At 42.5% G+C, this 19,155-nt stretch overlaps 5 protein-coding genes across 10 annotated transcripts; 4 read left to right on the top strand and 1 right to left on the bottom strand.

Moving 5' to 3' along the window:
- The first annotated feature begins 1,367 nt into the window (after positions 1–1,367).
- Positions 1,368–4,800, top strand: LOC135631243 (uncharacterized). 2 transcript variants are annotated; one of them, XM_065138749.1, is made up of 4 exons: positions 1,368–1,911; positions 2,647–2,776; positions 4,180–4,289; positions 4,366–4,800. In XM_065138749.1, exons 1-4 carry the CDS (start codon positions 1,474–1,476, stop codon positions 4,507–4,509), a joined length of 822 nt encoding a protein of 273 aa, XP_064994821.1. In that variant the 5' UTR covers positions 1,368–1,473; the 3' UTR covers positions 4,510–4,800. The 2 variants fall into 2 exon arrangements, with proteins under 2 accessions (XP_064994821.1, XP_064994822.1); XM_065138750.1 differs by having other exon boundaries at positions 1,372–1,911; positions 4,180–4,800.
- A 462-nt stretch (positions 4,801–5,262) lies between these two features.
- On the top strand, positions 5,263–8,018 carry LOC135582411 (uncharacterized). 2 transcript variants are annotated; one of them, XM_065138752.1, is made up of 2 exons: positions 5,263–5,848; positions 7,824–8,018. In XM_065138752.1, the coding sequence occupies exon 1, from the start codon at positions 5,383–5,385 to the stop codon at positions 5,845–5,847; it is 465 nt and encodes a 154-aa protein (XP_064994824.1). In that variant the 5' UTR covers positions 5,263–5,382; the 3' UTR covers position 5,848; positions 7,824–8,018. The 2 variants fall into 2 exon arrangements, with proteins under 2 accessions (XP_064994824.1, XP_064994825.1); XM_065138753.1 differs by lacking the exon at positions 7,824–8,018 and adding an exon at positions 7,293–7,655.
- Positions 7,996–9,339, bottom strand: LOC135631244 (myricetin 3-O-glucosyl 1,2-rhamnoside 6'-O-caffeoyltransferase AT2-like). Its single transcript, XM_065138751.1, has 2 exons — positions 8,736–9,339; positions 7,996–8,620 (listed from the first exon to the last, which is right to left on the bottom strand). The coding sequence occupies exons 1-2, from the start codon at positions 9,135–9,137 to the stop codon at positions 8,306–8,308; spliced, it is 717 nt and encodes a 238-aa protein (XP_064994823.1). The 5' UTR covers positions 9,138–9,339; the 3' UTR covers positions 7,996–8,305.
- LOC135631242 (protein FAR1-RELATED SEQUENCE 11-like) lies at positions 8,254–13,361 on the top strand. Of its 4 annotated transcripts, none has more exons than XM_065138747.1 (4): positions 8,254–8,375; positions 10,649–11,739; positions 11,887–12,327; positions 12,420–13,361. In XM_065138747.1, exons 2-4 carry the CDS (start codon positions 10,711–10,713, stop codon positions 13,155–13,157), a joined length of 2,208 nt encoding a protein of 735 aa, XP_064994819.1. In that variant the 5' UTR covers positions 8,254–8,375; positions 10,649–10,710; the 3' UTR covers positions 13,158–13,361. The 4 variants fall into 4 exon arrangements, with proteins under 4 accessions (XP_064994819.1, XP_064994820.1, XP_064994817.1 ...); XM_065138748.1 differs by lacking the exon at positions 8,254–8,375 and adding an exon at positions 9,692–10,119 and having other exon boundaries at positions 10,696–11,739; XM_065138745.1 differs by lacking the exon at positions 8,254–8,375 and adding an exon at positions 9,693–10,119.
- Positions 13,362–14,966: 1,605 nt separating this feature from the next.
- Positions 14,967–19,017, top strand: LOC103976036 (serine/threonine protein phosphatase 2A 57 kDa regulatory subunit B' kappa isoform). The gene is made up of 3 exons (XM_009391214.3): positions 14,967–15,270; positions 15,493–16,822; positions 18,424–19,017. The coding sequence occupies exons 2-3, from the start codon at positions 15,659–15,661 to the stop codon at positions 18,790–18,792; spliced, it is 1,533 nt and encodes a 510-aa protein (XP_009389489.2). The 5' UTR covers positions 14,967–15,270; positions 15,493–15,658; the 3' UTR covers positions 18,793–19,017.
- Positions 19,018–19,155: the final 138 nt, after the last annotated feature.

The following is a 19,155-nucleotide window of genomic DNA, read 5'->3' as shown; positions in this document are numbered from 1 at the left end:
ATGCTTTACGATCTATGTTAGATGACCAAAATCAAAATACTTGACCCAACCTAGGTTGCTTTGTAACACAAATAGTATGAGCCCTCATTTAATCCTTAGGCTTGCATTAAACTCCTTTGACTCATAAGCCATAGGTGGACTGGTCTTTAACTTTTGCCTGGTTAGCATTGATTTTCTCCATCGTTTGAAGGCACAAGGGTGTTGGAGTCTAAAATGACTATAGGGTTGATATTAGAATAGTGACTAACCATAACACAAAAAAAGTAAATGTTGAGAATATTCTCGTATGCTATTATTTGAAAGAATTAGCAAGCTCTCCTTGATCCAAAAGCTGAGATTTAGAAAAAATAATTAGAATGGAGACCCGAGCGAACTTACCTATTGATCACGATAAGACAATCCCATCGATCTTGACCGGTCTTCTAATCTTGAAAATAATTTTGCTAGGAATATTAAAGTGAAAGAGTTTAAGCGATAGTCTTGCAAATAGAATCCAGGTCAGAGTAACCTTAACCATTTAGTTTAAGGATTGAAAGTTATCCTTTCAAGGAAGCATAATTGAGGCTTAGCCACCAACGAGCTAAGATCCTCGTGAGTGAATGTCAATCATTTACAAAGAAGTAAATTGAAAGCAAAAGAAACTAGAAATCATGATAATAATTTGAATATCATGTAAGAAATTTTAGAATCTTAAAAGAACAATATCGAGAAGTTTCGATGATGTGTGACCCAAGAACTTACCGTAGGCATAGTTTAGCCAAGCCTCTTTAGTTATTTAACTCATTAGGATCAAATTCAATTACCATATTAATTTTTTTAAAAATATAAAATAAAAAATCATTGATATCAGAACACGTTTTATTATTATTTTATAATTCTCTAAACAAATATGTAAGTAGTTGGAATAGGGAGAACAAGTAAAATGACGCCGAAGATCCTATAGGTCCCTTGTTAGGAGAAAAAGGGGGAGGAAAAACTAATATACTTTGAGAAGGAGAGAACGAGTGCTATCGTCAAAACTTATATTACTTCGAAGATTATGCTCCTAAAATGGGTAAAATCAAAATAACTAACTCAACAAAGGACATATTTGATCTCATATACAATGTTCGTTGGTTTGACTATCTTTAACGTATTCAAATATTTTAAATTTTCAATAAATATTAGTAAAAATAAAAAGATTAATGACTGATAGAAATTGGATGAAGAGGTTCTTAGCGCAAATCGCTCCGCGAGCAACATTGATGGCTTCATCTGACCCATGCGATGGACATCGAACGATTGTGATGCGACCTTTATGCTCTCCTCATCTGAACCATGCGATGGACACCAAACTACTGTGATGCTACCTTTATGCTCTCCTATAACATAAACCTAAACCGCGTCGCTTTCGCCTCTCCTCACCTCCAACGTTGGCTTCGCCGCCTTCCGTCGTCGGCTCTTCCGATTGGTGTAACTGCAAAGGGGCGCAAGATGTTGCTTCGCCGCTCGTCGGAAACTCTGCGGCTCAGTCTCATCCACCTTCGCCCGTTCTCACATGCGGCGGCGATCACCCCGAAGGAGGGGGCGCCGCTGGATCCTCTGGCCCCCCTCGAGTACCTGGAAGGGCTCCCGAGACCCGACCCGAAGCACGCGGAGACGATCATGGCGGTCCCGCGGGCGTCCTCCGGGAAGATCATTTCGGCGAAGGAGAGGAAGGCCGGGAGGGTGCCCAGCATCGTGTTCGAGCAGGAGAACGGGGAGGAGGGAGGGAACAAGCGGCTCGTCTCCGTCCAGGCGAAGCAGGTTCGGAAGCTTGTTGACCATTTAGGCCAGTCTTTCTTTCTCTCCAGGCTTTTTGAGCTCGAGGTGCGCTCGGAGTTCGGTGGCGCCGGGGATCTTATCGAAAAAGTCCGCGTCTTGCCACGGAAGGTTGGTAGAGAAAGGTCGAATCTTATTATACTTTTCTTCCTTCCTTTTTCAAATTATTTTCCCTTAAGAAAGAAATAAAGAGCGATACTTTTCTAAGCATCCCGAACTTATACAAGACATCGAAAAGATTTAGCATGAGAAGCGGGCGACGATAGCTTATTTCTTAGATTGATATCTAGTGTAATTGTTTATGGAGATAAGATCGAAGTAGGATCTTTGTTGGCAACAATTTTCCTTTCTCTTTCGATCAAATATTATGACAAAAAGCATGCTTGATTTGTAAAAAACAAGAATCCTTGTTTTCTCAGGTTTCTGCTCAAGTAAATTATGTTACAGCAAAGTCAGTGTCAGGGATGTATATAATTAAAATTTGTTTTACTATCCTCACTTTGGTTCTTGACTAGATGAGGTTTATATACATTAGTGTTCCACTTTGGTTCTTGGAGGGATGTGAGGTCTGAACTACAAATATTGTCAGGTAAAATGTTGATGCCTATAGTGTAGGAAAGGAATTGAATAAATGGAGATCACTGCCATGCTATATCATTAACACCAATCTTGAAAATAAAATTAAAGGAGAAATGAGCTAGTTCCTCTTTTTTCCACCAGTCTAAGTGCAAAAAGAAAACATCAATAAGGTAGTTATCTTTCTCATCTCCCTGGCTAACGCCTACTCTCAGCATTATATTTTGTTTGATTTGACCTACCAGCTAAGAGATCTTTGAATCTTGTTAGTTGCATCTCCACTCGGCCACTGATGCACCCTTGAATGTGACATTTTTGAGAGCTCCTTCATCGGCATTGTTAAAAGTTGATGTTCCTCTTGTATTCAGAGGAGAAGATGCATCTCCTGGACTTAGAAAAGGTATTAAACTCTGTGCATTGTGTTTTATGTTTGATGCTGTATAATGCAAACCATTTCTTTAAAATATAATTCTTATTTTCTGGAAGTATAGCATATGCTAACTTTCAAATTTCTCTTTATTCGTCGTTCTTAATTCAATAAGTTGGATGCACACCATAATTTTCTTTAATGAATTATTTAGTAATTGTTGGACCCATTCTTAAAACTTAGAAGGACCAACTTTTGTCTGGAGAGCTCATTGTTCTTAAAAGAATAGTTTCACCTATCTATTTTTCTCAGTTGAACCAGAACAAATACATTATGATCTTTCTCTGTATTCTCAATGTAATTGTCTGATTTTTTTTACTTTCATAATTTCATTAACTCTATAGCTGTATTTTTAGATATAAAACAGGATTGTTAGTCATAGCTCATTCAAGTTAGTTACATGGTAGAATCTATTTCTCCTTCCATAAATACATATTGTGGGATTTATCATTGCTACTCTGATTGCTTGCCTGGGATCTTGACTTCCTGATTTTGGAATTTCGATCCATAACCATTAACAACAAACACTGTTGCATGAAAAAGAGAGAAGGAAGATTTTTTTTTAGTCATATTATTAGTACTGGGTTTCATTTAATTAGAGATGATCTGAGATTTTTTATAGCATTCTTTTACGTCAGTGTTGTAATTATATTGCTTGTTTATTGAATTTTTTGCTATATTAGCAAATATACAGGTGCAGTATACGTAGGATGATACTTAAATCCACAAATAAATGGTGAAAGAGAAAATAAAAAAGCATGGACTTCTGTTTCAATATTTGAGGGGGATAAGAGACCTTTTTTGCTGCAATTGTGAAAGCAGTGTGGTTCAGATTAGAGCAATGGTTGATGATAGAGAAGAGCTGACTAATCGATATGATGCGAGATTTTCATGAACTGGATCTATGCTCTTTGCATCTGCAAATCCAGACTTACTAAAGTGCAAAAAGATGATGGGGAAAGTGTAATGATGCTGGCATTTAGGTGCGCATGACTAAATGTTTCTTCAATGGAAAGTAAACCCAATGTTAAATACCTAGGAGAATCGGTCTAGTAAGTTGAAAGTCATACTACAGATTATCATGCTTTTCTACTTTAAGACATATTTAGATGTACCAATGAAAGGAAATTCTTTTGCATAAATTCACATCATGAAGGAAATATTCATGATTCATTTATAATTATGAAGCAATATGTTATATTCAGGTTTTAGCCGTGAGCGCAGTGAGGTGGAATAGATCATACAGCAGGATTTCATTTGAATGTTCTCTTTGACTCTTGGCTTGTTTTCATCGAGATATTTAATGAGTTTTCCAATACATTCATTTTCTGTAGTTAATTGGACAACTGTTGTGACCTTTTCTATTTACTCAACAGGTTCCTACTTGAATGTCATAAAAAGGACAGTCAAGTATCTTTGCCCTGCGGACATTGTTCCACCATACATCGATGTAGATCTGAGTGAATTGGATGTGGGCCAGAAGTTGGTAATGCGAGACCTGAAGGTTCATCCTAGACTCCAATTGCTTCAATCACCGGATCAACCTGTGTGTAAAATTGCAGGATCGGGGGCTCAGGAGAAGAAAAAATCTAAATGAGTCTTCTCCGAAGCAAGCCAGTGAACCATATCAACAGATGTTTGGTATCTGCTGTCATCCTCTTCCTCCTGTGCACTTTCGAGATTTTCCAGATGATGATTCAGGCTAGCTAGGACTAATGACTTCATAGACAGGAGGAGGGCTCCTTTATTGCTGTATCAGAGTTCAGAACTCAAATGGTATAAAATCATGAAAACATCAGAAGAGATTAGGTAGAAGCTCTTGCATTTCTGTGGACAGACAGATAAAAGATTGATACAGTGAACCCCTGAGTGATGGAGGAGGCTACGTTCTAGCTGAGTTAGTGTTATTTCATATTTGTACGTTGTTGGCAACTTTAGCGTGGCCTCATGAAATGATTGCTCGCTATATAGTCATTAATAATGACTCTACTTTTTTACTTCGGTGTCGTGGAGCAACCCAACAGTTGATGAACACCATCGATATTGACTCTGTTTTTTTATTTGGCAGTGGTGAATCGACCCAATTGTTGACGTGCTTTTAGTTTGTGCTGCTGCCACAACGACGTTGACACAACGACGTCGGTGACGTTCTATGTATCGCAAGGTAATTGATGCTCAAAGCTAAAACATCAATGTCTTGTGGTCTCTCCGAACTCCCGTGCTTCGCATGAACGCTTCGGGAAAGAGGATGGTTTTGAGAGTAAGTCTTTGATCAAGAGCCACAACAGTTTTGAAGATTAACCTAATTAAGTATTCTTTATAATTAAGTGCGTACATTAATTAAGCATATATGATTTGTTTGCCATCTAATTCATACTATTTCAGTTTGACTCCTCTAATTAAGTGATTTGCCACCTATACGAAGGATTTAATGGTAATGCAAATAGTAATCTCCTCGACTCATTCTTCACGCCCGCAATATTTGACCCCAAACTCCAACTCGGCCTCGGAGGCAATCCATCGAACAGTATCGTTTCCATCGGCCTCGCTGTGGACCAAATCGGGAAGGCAACGACAGCATGGCGGAAGCTGTTCTCGTCGTCCTCGTCTCCTTCCTCTCCCTCGCCCTCCTCTCCTTCTCCCAAGATCCTGACCTTAAATCTGGTTCCGCTTACGACGAGCTCAGGACCAGCGGGTTCCCCGTCGGCCTCCTCCCCACCAACGTCCTCACCTACTCCCTCAACCGCACCTCCGGCGCCTTCGCCGTCGACCTCGACGACCGTTGCCGCGTCACCCTCCCCCCGGACAACTACCTCGCCACCTATTCCCGCCGGATCACCGGCAAGCTGGCGGACCGCCGAATATCCGACCTCGATGGCATCAGGGTCAAGGCCTTCTTCCGTTGGTGGTCCATTACTGGGATACGCTCCACCGGCGACGATCTGGTGTTCGAGGTTGGCGTCGTCTCCGCCAAGTACCCCTCCCGTAACTTCGACGAGAGCCCTGACTGCGAGGGCCACAGCCCTAGAAAGGCCGCCTCTTGAGGTAGATGAGACGTTAACCGTCTTTAAAAGTTTAATCTTCATCGGGGTTTTGGTTCATTTACTGCTTTATCGTTCCCAAATTTTTGGATGCGATTGGATCTCTAGATGAAATTACCTTGACTTATTTCTGGTCTCTTGCTTCTTCTCTTACAGTGTGATTCATTATTAAGATATATCATAGTCATCGAATTATTTCTTTTCTGGAATTTGTATTAATTGGGGAACAAGACGAGAAATTTCACTTCTTGATCGGAGTTTGTGATGCTAGAAAATTTAACCCTTGGCAAATGATGTGAAAATGGAAAGCACAAAATTAAGGTCTCTCCTTTGTGACAGAGAAACCAGGTTTAGAGTTGTGAGTGATGTAAAAGGCCTCTCTTTGCGTATGAAGATTCTCTTTGGATCCTGCATTGACGGGAGGCTGGTATGTCCTTTTTGAAGCAAATGATGTGAACATGGAGTCTGAAGGGCTTGCTGCAGAAAAATGTGACCTATCTGTTAAATATGTTATGGATGTTTGACTAGGCAAACCTTGTGAAGCAAGCTAGTGTTTAAGCAATGCCTTCCAAGAGGTCTAATGGAGAGCTAAACTTTCCTTTCTAGAACTTTTAACTTCTATTAGGAAATTGTTCTGTCCATAAAAGATATTTGTGGTACGTAGTCTCTGTCAATCTTGATGAAGCTTATCCTAAACATGGGAAGCACATATTGTATATGTATCCTCAATCCTGTTGAAAATTTCACTTTCAGATAGATTTGTCTTCTAACTGCTCTATGAAGATAAGTTTATTCAAATTTGTAGCAACATTGGATTTTTCCCAGAAATGGTAAGAGTCTAGCACAGGAGGGAATTACTAGGTTTTTCATTGGCTTCATTTGAATCTACAAATGTACTAGGTATCCAATGGAAACAAAACGTTAATACATATATCAGAGTAATGAGGCATAATAATGTTTTGCATGGAAGTAGTGTGGAAATTGTAAAAATTGAAACCAAGTCATGGTGGGTTCTCTGATCAAAAAGAATATGATGTTAATTTGGGGTTGTATTCCTCTCTAGCTTTGCAACTTAGATGTGTTCTTTTGGTGAATATGGCCTTCAAGGTTTCTAGGATGTCTCTCTTACCTTGTTTGGAAACTTGATGTCGACTTTACGGGATCCAATTTTGGTTGATGGTGATCAGTAAAAAAATTTATCGGATGCTCCATGAAGTCATTCATTTTATTTGTGCTGATATTCCATATCTGCAGGAATGGGCTTAGCGCGAAATCTTTTGTAAGTTGATATTGTAAGGATTATATTATCTATTCAGATCAATGTTCTTTACCACCGCCAACCTTTTCAAGCTATTCTTCTTACATCTACGATAATAGTTCGCTTTTAGTTTTGATGTTTATGCATGGTAACAATGCTTGTTTCTTGAATATGTATCCGTTCTTTGAAGCATTATGAAGGGACACTTATGTAAGGCGAAGTCTTGGTGAGGAGGTTAGAAGCTGTTGTTGGAAATCATTGCATTATTCCAATATTGAATCGTGTACCATAGCATCTATGTATTACATGTTATCGATTGAAAAGAGGTGATGATGATAGCTTGGAGCCTCTTAATTTTTTGTGCAAGTTGCACAACTGGAAAAGCATGAGCTAAGCATGTATAAGTGTCATCAAACATCATGGAATATGAAACCTTGGTTTTCAATGCCTTCATGGATTTAATTAGTAATGCTATTTGGTTGCTTGTGCTGGGAAGCTGTGCAGTATAAAAGTAAGTGCACAAGCAATGTTGCCCAACATTGTTTGATGTCAACCTCACATGTCTGGCTGTACACTTACCATTCTCCTCTTGTTTTCTGAGATTCTTCTATTTGCTGTTCTGTGATCCAGCAAATATTTATATAGTTGCCTTCTTCAACATTACAAGTCGTTTTCTTATCAATCAATCATGGTTAGCTAAAGCTTAGCCCTACGCTCGCAGGATGGATTAAGAAGCATGATGAGGACATGTGGGGCTTTCTGTGGCCATTGGAATCATGCATTCCCTTTCTTCTTTTTCTTTGTTCCTTGGGGAAGCAGAGGTCTCATGTTCTTGTGGAGTGTGCCAGTTATGAAGTGTTTTCTGAACCAAATCATTCTCTGCCGTATAAGAATTGCCTCTTAACTATGCTGATCATACTGTTGTTTCTTGTCCTCTGAGAAGTTGTATGCTTATAAATCTATTACAGAATTTTATTGTTATTGGTGCAAGCCCGAAGGGGTCAGAGGAATTGTTTGCTCTAAGTGAGCTTGCCGGAGGGCGCGGAGACGGTTAGGGGGTAGCCGCAGTTCCCGTAGAAGCCCTCCGGCAGCACGTCTTTCAGGAGGTGAACCGTGCTGGCGGCGAAGGCGACGCGGACGTCGGCGTCGGGGTGGAGACCGATCGCTTGTGCACGGCACTGCCACACCTTGGCGAGCACGACGTCAAACGTGGAGCATCTTTCGCCGGTGTCCTTCGCGCACTCGCTCTTCAGCTGGTTGATGTGATCCAAAGGTATGTCCACTGCGAGTTTCTGCAAGTCCATGGGAGTGAAGACCGGAGGCGGACCACCCATCAAGATGGGCTTCGCTGGGTTGGGGATGGCTTTCCCTGCCCCAGGCCGGCATGACAGACGGCGCAACGCGACCACTGGCCATGTCTGCCACGGTTTGCATGAACGCGACGAATCCGGCGCCTCCGCCCATCGCGTGATCGGATCTGATGCCCACCACGAATCCGCCGCACTTGAACAGTGTCACCTGACACCATTACAGTTGCATATATACGTCAATCCACGACAATAAGCACTCTTAGAGCTAGTGATCGATCTAAAACCGAGCTCAATCCATGCTGCGACAGAAGAAATTCGTGCACCTGGATCAACATGATCACGTCCTTGATGTCTTCAGGTGGGAAGTCCGGGAAGATGTCTTCCTTCGGTACCGCAAGAGGTAGCTGCAGATTGTTAACGTCCTTGAGGGAGAAATCTGCTGAGGCCTCGACGAACCATATGCCCTCTCCGGTGCAAGCAACCTCGAGCTCACCACCGGACATCGTGAACCGGCCGGCCATGGGGTAGTAGGGGACGAGGGCCTTTGAAAGAGCCCCCCTTATGAGCTCCGCCGGCTCCTCCCCGTGGCTGTAGACATGTATCGAATCCACCATGAATCTCATGGTGGGAAGTCGATCCATGAAAGAGAGGGGAAGATTGCCAGTCCGCGTCGCCTCGCTCGGGACTATCAGTTCCAGAGCCAACTTAGCCACAGAGAAGCTCATGGTGGGTATGTTTTCTGCCTCCTCACCTTGCTTGATGCCTAGAAGCTCTCAAAACGAAAAGACTAATGAACAAGGAGATAAGCTGGGGGCCAATGGCATGTTAGCCGTGAGGTCTCCTCCACCACTCTCCATCTCAATCACTGTAGCACAGGAATCTGTAAGGTGGATATAATAGCTGGAGATGTATCATTCTCATGTCGTCCAATGCTAGTGGAAGTTTGTGCTGTGCACATCGATCATCGCCGGCGGCGACCACCACATACACAATCGAGCGTACAATCCGTATCTCCAGATTTAGATGTAAACCACGCCCCAGTTTATTGCTGTTGGCTCGAGTGATATGGATTTAGATTTTGATTCGATTAACTCATTTCGATAGATCCGATCCGACAGAATCGAAGACGGACGTCTTACCGATACCCGCACCCACGGGCTGGATTCTCAACGATCTCGCCGTCGAACAATGGGGCCCAAAGAGGAAAGGCCCATTTGATGATCACACACTGTCCCAACTCACAAGACTGCAATGCTGGATATTCCCACTCCTCTTTCGATTCATTCCCCTCTAATCTCTTCTGTGTTCCCTGCCGAGGGGTGACTTGACGACACTCCCCGATCCCATTGGGGGTTGGAATATCATCGTCGTCGTCATCCTCGGTCGGCTGCCGGTGCTCCTCGCGCGCCCCACCTCCCCCACCCCGCCCCGCCCCCCCGGGCCTCTTTTGCGGCCGCAAATCTACCACCAGTCTTACCTCGATTGCTAACCCTAACCCTAGACTGGAACCCCTTTACTGTCCCGCTTCTTCTCGCTCTCCGTAGTGCTGTCATTGTCTGCCTGAAGTCGCCGATCAGGTGATTGATTCTTTTTAGCCTAAAAGATCGAGAATTCGCTCCCCTGACGTCGTTATTGGAACCCCTTTACCGTCCCGCATCTTCTCGCTCTCCGTAGTGGTGCCATTGTCTGCCCGAAGTCGTCGATCAGGTGATTGATTCTTTTTAGCCTAAAAGATCGAGAATTAATTCCCCTGACGTCGTTATTGGGCGCGTTTTCAGTGTGTCCTCTCGTGATCTATCGATTAACCTTCAGAATCTGGAATTTTGGTACCAGTTATGCGGAACTGGGTTGCTTGCTTGAAATGGTGTGTTATTTGGATTTTCTGATACTTATCGGTAGTTCCTTCTTCAGCAGCAAGTGTCGCCTCCCCATCTAATAGTCTCGATTTCTTGGTTCTCATTTTAAATTAGCCACAAAAAGAGGCTTTTTTTTTACGTGTATACACATCTGTGTTTGCATATCACTCCACAGGATCAAGCATAGTGGTAGAGCTTTTGTACTTATTGCTATTCTTATGTTAGGCATTTGCCAAGATGTAATTTTGGGGTTTGATGTTCTCCTAGAAGCAGCTTTTGAGTTGAAAATGTAGTGCTTTCATTGTTTCAGTTTGTTTTCACTATGTTTGTTTTTGTTTCAATGCACATATTGATTCTCTTCTTGTTTTCTCTTGTTCTAGTTTGGTTTCCTTGTGCGAGTGGTTGACATGTCGATGTGTTTTTCAAGCATAAAGAACTAAGAATGAAGAAAATGTCATCGAAGAACAATGGTTGCCTTACCCATAGGCGACGCTGCCCGTGTGGAGATGAGCAGTGTTGCATCAGACTTGATGAGGATGAAGAAGACATATCGATGGATCCTTCGGCTCTCTCGGAACCAAACCTTATGCAGGGAGCACAACATATTACTGCTGAGGCCACTGCAGTTGACGCTCCTTATGTCGGACAGTCTTTTCGGACCGATGCCGAGGCCCAGGAATACTATACCAACTTTGCCAGGAAGAATGGGTTTGCCATCCGGCGAGAGCGCTCAAAAGGGAATCCAGCACATCCACTGGGTGTTTATAAACGGGAACTTGTCTGCCATCGTGCTGGAGTATCTCTGCCTAGGAAAACTGTAGAACTCAAACGGCAGAGAAACAAGAAATCATCACGCTGCAGATGTGAGGCTCAGATGATTATCAAGAAGAATGTTCTAAAGGGTACGAGCTGTTGGATAGTTGTTCATTTCAGTAATGAGCATAACCATCAGTTGCTGGATAGTGAGGAAGTCCGCCATCTCCCTGCCTACAGGAATATACCTCCGGCTGTCCGTGAACGTATTTTGTTTCTGTCAAAGGCTGGTTGCACTGTGAATCTTATGATGAGGGCACTTGAGATGGAAAGGGGAGCGAAGCCAGGTCATTTAACTTTCACAGAGAGGGACTTGAGGAACTTTCTTCAGGCTAACAAGGGCATTGATCGAGAAACCGAAGGTTCAGAACTCCTTAAGGCCTGCAAGGCTATGAGGGACAAGAGCTCAGATTTTCGTTATGACTACACGTTGGATGCAAATGAGAAGCTTGAGCATATTGCTTGGTCATATCCAGACGGTGTTCATGCATACAAGGTTTTTGGGGATGTAGTTATTTTTGACACAACATATCGTTTGTATGCATATGACAGGCCTTTTGGAGTATGGTTTGGCGTGGACAACTACGGAAATCTAATATTTTTAGGTTGTGTTCTACTGCAGGATGAAAGGCCAGCTTCATTCAAATGGGCCTTGCAGGTGTGTTTACTGCTTCTTATTCTGTCATTTTCCTTTTGTTTCTACTTAAATAACATATTTTACTTGAAGAGAATAGTAGATCAAGGCATCTGTTATGACTTTACTTTTTCTATGTCTACTGACACTTCATAATTCTCTGCCTTGTAGTCGTTTGTTAGTCTTATGGATGGGAAGTTCCCGCAAACAATAATGACTGATCTAGACATGGGACTTAGAGAGGCTATGATGAGTGAATTGCCAAACACTAAACATGCTTTTGGCATATGGTATGTTACACATAGATTATCAAGCTGGTTTTCTACCTTACTTGGTTCGCAATACAATTCATTTATGAATGCTTTCCATCAAGTTCATAGCCTGGAGAGTGAGAGTGACTTTGTGCAACAATGGGGTCATATGGTTAATGAGTTTGGGCTAGCTTCAGATAGACATATAGCCATACTTTCACTATATCAATCCTATTGGGCATTACCATTCTTACATGGTTGGTTTCTTGGGGGATTGACGACTAGTTCTTCAGTGTCTATCAAGCCATTCTTCAGAGGGTTCCTGAATGCACAAACACGTCTAAAAGATTTTGTGGAGCAGGTATTGAATATAACTTTGTGATAATTATCCTTTTCATGTCTTCTTATTAGTTTTGCTATTTTGTGAACAATTTTATGGACCCCCTTTTGTAGGTGGGTGTCGCAATTGAATTACAAAATCAAGCTGGAGAGGAAGCAACAATGAGGCAGAATTATCACAATGTCAAGATTAAAACATGCATGCCTATTGAAGAACATTGTTTGAGTCTATTGACGCCTTACGCGTTTGATATGTTTCAGAAAGAACTTATATCATCGACACAATTTGCAGTATATGAGTCACAGAGGGAGACTTACCTTGTCCGCCACCGGTTGAAGGCGGATGGAGGCTATATAGTGCAGTGCTTTCCATCGGAGCAAGAGTTATGTTGCAGTTGCAAGGGATTCGAATCCTGTGGAATATTATGCAGGCATACCCTCAGAGTGCTCTCTTTGAAAAATTGTTTCATGCTTCCAGATAGATACCTATTGATGCGGTGGCGTCGTGAAAGCTCATTGTTTCCAAAAAGCAGTGGTTACAATTATCGATCCCAAGCTTTACGCTCCCTTTCATCAATCATAATACAGGAATCTTCAATAACAAAAGACCGTTTCAACTATGTGCAGTGGCACATGAGTAAGCTTCTCACTCATGTGAGGAACATGCCGACAGTTGATGAAGTGGTCTCAGATATGGAGACTGTCACATCAGTTGATACTACAGTCTCAAATAGAAGATCTAGAGCAAGGCTCAGAAAAGTAAAATCAGTTGTTGAAATGCCAAACGAGACACAAGAATTATCCAAGGCTCAAACATTTTCAGAAACACTAGAATTGTCAGAATTGCCTTAGCACCTACATGATACATGGAAATTTTGTTTCCTTCGTCGACATGTTGACCTCTTTAATTTATATTCGATATCTTAAGAACCTTTTTTTGTGCTTTTCCTTCTGTTCAAAATGTAGTGATCTTGTAGCATTACCGTTATATGTGTGTGTATATATATCAGTCTTATAGTTATTATATTGCAATACTTATCATGAATTCATTTTTCACTTTTTTGAATGTTTCAGATTTATTTTATGGTCTTTGCCTTGAGTTGAATCCCAGTAGTAAGACCAGTGATCGACAAAGGGTTATGACATTCCTTACTCAGGTGCTCTGGTACAGGAGATTGGGCGATCCATATTTCATGTTTCGGTCGGAAGAAACATTGCAGCCTGAAAGTTTAGTGTGACAATATGCAGACTTGCCGTAGTCCAGCCATATAATTTCTGACTCTGCTTTGTGTGGCTCCATGTAAGCATTTTTGGAGATACTTGCTGCACTTGGTGTAGTTCATCCTCAGTATAGTGTTTTCATGAGCCATTGGCTAGTTTTGCATGGTGGTCAGTGCGAAGTGAGCCATTTAGGTTCACAAGTTCTCTTCGCATCAGCCACTGAATCTTGGTTTCTTTTCTCCGTCTCACACTCCGTGCCCGTGGGATTGATGTGAGCCAGTGAGCTTATTGATATGATCTTTGTGCTTCACGGACTGTCTTCTCTGTCCACCATTTGAACCTCTTCCTCCTGATTTCTGATACCAAACCTGCAGTAAGGTAGGTTCCTTCAGAACAAGGACCCGTTTGTGGTACCGGTAGGCCACAACACACTTGCTGAAGCAGACCCTTCTTTCTCTCTTTTGGCAGAGTCACAGGTTCCCTCACGAACAGAGCGTGATCGGTATTTAATGCATCAAATTCTGGCTATATTACTCAGACAAACTTCTGAATGTGGTCCTCTGTTTTCCTCATTTTGCTGGGCAAGTATTCAGCTGAATTCCTAATGGTTTCAGGAACCCATGCATTTGGGCTTGTGCTCCGCCGTCCAACTCATCCAGTCTGAAACGAGCCGTGAGAAGACTCATCCCCATGGCCTTATCATTATTACCAGTGGATGAGACTAGGGTTTGGGGGTACTATTTGACCACCAAGTGTTTGAATAAATTCCTTGTATTATCTGTGCTCCATTTGGACCTCATGCAGCAGGCGTCGTAGCTGCTCCATTGAACAACGTACAACGCAGTATTCCTTCCGTTTGACTAAACTTAACTCGCAGCGCTGCGAAGTCACGCATCGTCCGTGTGATATCACTACTCTGCTTCGGTCAGCGCTGAGCGCTCATCGCTGCTCATCCTTCACTACTTTACAGCAATCCAGCATGATGCCGAGTCATGGCTCCCATTTTTTCCTCAAAAGAGAAAATGTGATTGACAGAGAGGAACGGGGAAATTGGATCAGCACACTACCCTAATTTATTTGTTGTTACTCTTCTTCCTCCAACCATGATCCGACAAAGATCCAACAGAGGCCGACCAAGTAAAATCTGATGCATTGCCACCCAAATCTTTCCTCGTCGATCGATCTCGCAGTGACCATATGCGCTAGTGGAAGGCTCTCGTCCGCCACATCGCATCGCTGTCACTCCCGGGTATTTATTGTCGTCATTTATTTCACGTTACGGTTCCCGTCTCGTGAAGGCTACGGCTTGGCGTATCGTCAACCGCGGATCTCGTGCGCGTTCGTTTGGACGGCTCAGATGCTTCGGGATGCCCCCTGCGGTCCACTCGGAACCGCTCCTTTCGCTGCTATTTTTATAGGCTTCATCGTACCGCTGCCGCTGTTGTCTCCCCACTTCCTCTTCTGCTTCAGCTTCCGCTTCCGCTTCCTCTTGGGTCTCCACATCCGATCCCGAAATGAGCGTGCGAGAGATCCTAGGCGGCTCCGATCTCTCGAGGTGCTGCTCGAATTCGTTTCCGCCTCTCGGAACGGAGCTTCGGATCGAGCTTGTCTCGCCAGATCCGTGAGCTTCGACCTGGGAAATCTGACCGCGGTCTTACTCCGGCGGCGTCAAGGACTTTGTGCTCGGACTCCTTCCCCTGATTGCTTTCTTCGCCGAAGATCTCGATTCCCGCTTTCACGGCAGGTGGGGTTTATGTTTCTGCTGGTCATTCGTGATATTTATGGTTTCTACTCTTCAATCGCGGATCTTGAATCGTACTCGTAGCCTTCTGTTGGCTCGATCCAAGATTAGCCCTTTCTCCCCTTTAATCTCCAGATCATGGGGTACAGGGGAAGTGGGTGGTTGTATTCCACATCAATCCAGAATCACAGTCTAATTGCTTTTGGTTCTTTTCCTCTCTCTCAGGAACTGGTTATTAGGATGTCTCTGGTTCATTAAAGTTGCCGTGATCTTTACGCTTGGATTCGTATCTGAAATTGGAGCTGGATTGGGTTTAGGTTCGGCACATGCAGTTTTTGTCGCCTGTCTCTGGCAGCATGAGCTTGATCTGAGAGTTCCCAAATTTGGCACCATGTGGAAGCAATTCCTCAGTAAATTACCCCGCAAGTCTTCCAAATCTGATGCTTCCTCGGGTACGACCCGCAGCCATCCCATCAACAATGGCACGACTTCCATGAACGGGAATCCAATCCAGCGAACTAGCAGCGGCAATGTAGTCCCCTCCCGTTCAACCGCCGTGAAGCGGACTGCTTCTGCTATCTTCCCGTCGAGTGTTGTCACCAGCATTGAGCCTCTCCTCTTATTCAAAGATGTCCCCAACACGGAAAAGCAGAACCTTTTCATCAGTAAGTTGAACCTCTGCTGCGTTGTCTTCGATTTCTCCGATCCAAACAAGAACTCCACCGAGAAGGATATGAAACGGCAGGCACTACTAGATCTCATTGATTATGTTGATGCTGGAAGTTCTCGGTTCACTGAGCCCATGATTTCTGCTAGCTGTAAGATGTTTGCTATGAACTTGTTCAGGGCCTTTCCACCAAACAATCGATCAAGCGCTGGTGGTGGGGAGACTGAAGAGGAAGAGCCGATGTTCGAACCAGCTTGGTCTCATCTGCAACTTGTCTATGATTTATTTCTTAAGTTCATCGAATCCTCCTCGCTTGATGCTAAGATTGGGAAGAAGTACGTAGATCATTCCTTCATCGTGAGACTGCTTCACCTCTTTGATTCTGAGGATCCCAGAGAAAGGGATTGCTTGAAGACAATCTTGCATAGGATCTACGGAAAATTCATGGTGCATCGTCCTTTCATCCGGAAAGCAGTGAGCAATATATTTTATCAGTTCGTGTTTGAGACAGACCGGCACAATGGGATTGCTGAGTTGTTAGAAGTTTTTGGCAGTGTGATCAGTGGTTTTGCCCTGCCTTTGAAGGAGGAGCACAAAATATTTTTGTGGAAGGCACTAATACCTCTGCACAAACCAAAGACATTAGGCGTTTATCTCCAACAGCTGACTTACTGTGTGACACAGTTCATAGAAAAAGAGCCCAAGCTGGCGAGTTCAGTGATAAAAGGGTTGCTGAGATATTGGCCAGTAACAAGTAGCCAGAAGGAAGTAATGTTTTTGAGTGAGTTAGAGGAGGTCTTGGAGGCTACTAACATGGTGGAACTCCAGAAGTGTATGATTCCATTGTTCCGGAGGATTAGTTTCTGCATCAACAGCTCCCACTTCCAGGTGATGAGAACTGTTTCTCTAACTTATGCTCCAATTTTCCCATTATTTCTATGTTACTCCATATGAGATATGTAGATCAGCTTTTTAGTAGCATGAGCTTAGACTACAAACTGAGAGGAATATCCTTCTACCCAGAAGAATTTTTTTAAGGATTTCCTCTCTTCCTGAAGCTTTTCTTGGTCAGGAATGACTGGTTATGGTTAGCATCAAGTTGTATAAACTGATTATAAACTTTTGTTGAATCTCATGGTGGGGCATTCTTTCCTTCGATTGTTCTTCCAAATTGAGTTCTGAATTTGGCCCTATTCTTTTGCTTTTCCTCAGTGTCATTTAGATGTTTCACTAGTTCATCTAACTTCACCACTAGGATGTTTTCTAAGAGATGTCATCATCTCATTTTTCATCTTGAAGATTCTGTGCCTCTTTGTCTGTCCTTTCACCAGTCTTAGCGATGCTGACTTAGAAGCTTGACAAACATTGAAGAATAGTTTTAGCACTGGAAGAGAGACAATTACAGCACACTGCAGTATAAAGTAACTCTCACTAAATATTTGGAAGGTTAACCTCTTTATGTCTAACTTCTACCACCAGTAGCAGGTATTTTCTCAAATATTTTATATTTTGCAAACAATATGAAAAAGATAGATTAGTTAATATATTCAGTTATGTTGTATTTATGATTATTTTTGTTATCTATTTATCTGAAACTGATAAACAGGAACCTATAGTTCGCACTTAATGTTTCACAAAGTCCACTGCACATAGCAAATGTAATATGCACACACATGCTTATGTACTAAGGAAAAGAAACTCTATGGGTTTATATATATGTAAAGGTTTAGTTGGTATTTTTTAATTTTTATATATGTATCAGCTGGAGTTGGACCATGTTCTTTTGGTTCAATTACTGTTTTCTCCTAGTATTTCATGTTTGTGGGTTTCTTTTCTTTTTGGCAGATGTTAAGCGGTTGCCATCCATGGACCTTGCGTTTCCTTCCAAACGAAGTTATGTGCTCATCCATGGACCACAAACACTTTCCATCAAAGATACTGATTTGATCATAGGAAAATGAATTTTATTCAGTCTATTATTTTAGATGATAGGTTTAACTTTAGAGAGTAGTGAAGATATTGGTAGAAATTTCATCAACTGGTGTAAGGATTTGCCGGGGAAGAAGTCGACTTTCTATCATGGCTCTTGTAACAAATCAGTATCTTTGATGGAAAGGGTTTGTGGTCCATGGATGACCACCTAACTTTGTCCAGAAGCAAATGCAGGCCCTGACGGTAAATTGTGTATAATAATTGCGAACATATGGTCAACATCAACACGATTGGGTTATGTTGGTGTTCTTCGTACTAATTACCCATTTTTGTAGGCAGATAGTGATGTAATATCAAGTGTGTTCATATGTTGTCTCCATTATGATGACTACTGATTAGCAAACAATATGGCACTGCATTCGAGTCATGGGTAATCATTAAGCTGATGTTGCTAGATCTTTTAGTTGGCAAAATTTGTTTTGCAATGAGCTATATGAGAGCATCTTTGGTATGATAACCCTAACTCACTGTCTTACTAATTTGTAAATGGGTTTCAGGTGGCGGAGCGGGCCCTCTTCTTGTGGAACAATGATCATGTGATTAGCCTAGTGTCCCAACACCGGCAAGCAATCATGCCCGTGGTTTTGCCAGCTCTAGAGAGGAACACCCGGAGTCACTGGAATCAAGCTGTTCTGAATCTAACACAGAATGTAAAAAAGATGCTCTCTGAGATGGATGAGGAGCTGTTCTTGGCCTGCAAAACGAAGTTTGAAGAGGAGGAAGCGAGGCAAACGATAATGGCGGAGAAGCGAAGGATGACATGGGAGCGGCTGGAGTCCATCGCGGCCTTCCGGCCAGTAACTGGGAACACATCTGTCCTGGTAAGACCGGCAATCGCTCCACCAGTTGTCGCTGCTCTTAGTTGAAGTATTCAAGATGGTTGCTAGAAGAAGAAGAATAGCAGCTTGAAGTGTATTCAGACTGCTCAAGTTCTGTTGCTATATCTTCTTCTTTTTCCCTTTTTATATTATTGTGTCCTCTAGTAACTATGTTAGAAGATTGTTGATGTATTGAAGGCAATGCTTGTGGGTGTAATGACAACCATTTTATGTACTTATGCTATCAATTAGGAGCATAAGCCGATTCCCTTATCATCGCTTGTTTTCCTGATTCGGCATCTGATCAAAGAAGTTGTATTGAGCTCTAAATGTTCGATATAACACCCCTTGTACCTTACTCTTGCATGTTCCTTATCTTCTATAGGTAATGAGTTATATATCGTGGCTGCA

Source organism: Musa acuminata, chromosome BXJ3-2 (assembly GCF_036884655.1).
Source record: "Musa acuminata AAA Group cultivar baxijiao chromosome BXJ3-2, Cavendish_Baxijiao_AAA, whole genome shotgun sequence".
NCBI lineage: Eukaryota > Viridiplantae > Streptophyta > Magnoliopsida > Zingiberales > Musaceae > Musa > Musa acuminata.
Note: the sequence above shows the minus strand (reverse complement) of the source record. Positions and strands in the feature narration are given on the sequence as shown.

What these genes read in the sequence shown, in the direction of transcription:
- LOC135631242 (XM_065138747.1), top strand. Translation starts at nt 10,711, where the DNA reads ATGAAGAAAATGTCATCGAAGAACAATGGTTGCCTTACCCATAGGCGA. An exon ending in CATTCAAATGGGCCTTGCAG is followed by an intron (nt 11,740 to 11,886) that starts GTGTGTTTACTG and finishes TCTGCCTTGTAG; the next exon opens with TCGTTTGTTAGTCTTATGGA. An exon ending in TAAAAGATTTTGTGGAGCAG is followed by an intron (nt 12,328 to 12,419) that starts GTATTGAATATA and finishes CCCCTTTTGTAG; the next exon opens with GTGGGTGTCGCAATTGAATT.
- LOC135631243 (XM_065138749.1), top strand. Translation starts at nt 1,474, where the DNA reads ATGTTGCTTCGCCGCTCGTCGGAAACTCTGCGGCTCAGTCTCATCCAC. An exon ending in TCCGCGTCTTGCCACGGAAG is followed by an intron (nt 1,912 to 2,646) that starts GTTGGTAGAGAA and finishes GAATCTTGTTAG; the next exon opens with TTGCATCTCCACTCGGCCAC. An exon ending in ATCTCCTGGACTTAGAAAAG is followed by an intron (nt 2,777 to 4,179) that starts GTATTAAACTCT and finishes TTTACTCAACAG; the next exon opens with GTTCCTACTTGAATGTCATA.
- LOC103976036 (XM_009391214.3), top strand. Translation starts at nt 15,659, where the DNA reads ATGTGGAAGCAATTCCTCAGTAAATTACCCCGCAAGTCTTCCAAATCT. An exon ending in TCAACAGCTCCCACTTCCAG is followed by an intron (nt 16,823 to 18,423) that starts GTGATGAGAACT and finishes AATGGGTTTCAG; the next exon opens with GTGGCGGAGCGGGCCCTCTT.
- LOC135631244 (XM_065138751.1), bottom strand. Translation starts at nt 9,137, where the DNA reads ATGAGCTTCTCTGTGGCTAAGTTGGCTCTGGAACTGATAGTCCCGAGC. An exon ending in ACGTGATCATGTTGATCCAG is followed by an intron (nt 8,621 to 8,735) that starts GTGCACGAATTT and finishes TAATGGTGTCAG; the next exon opens with GTGACACTGTTCAAGTGCGG.
- LOC135582411 (XM_065138752.1), top strand. Translation starts at nt 5,383, where the DNA reads ATGGCGGAAGCTGTTCTCGTCGTCCTCGTCTCCTTCCTCTCCCTCGCC.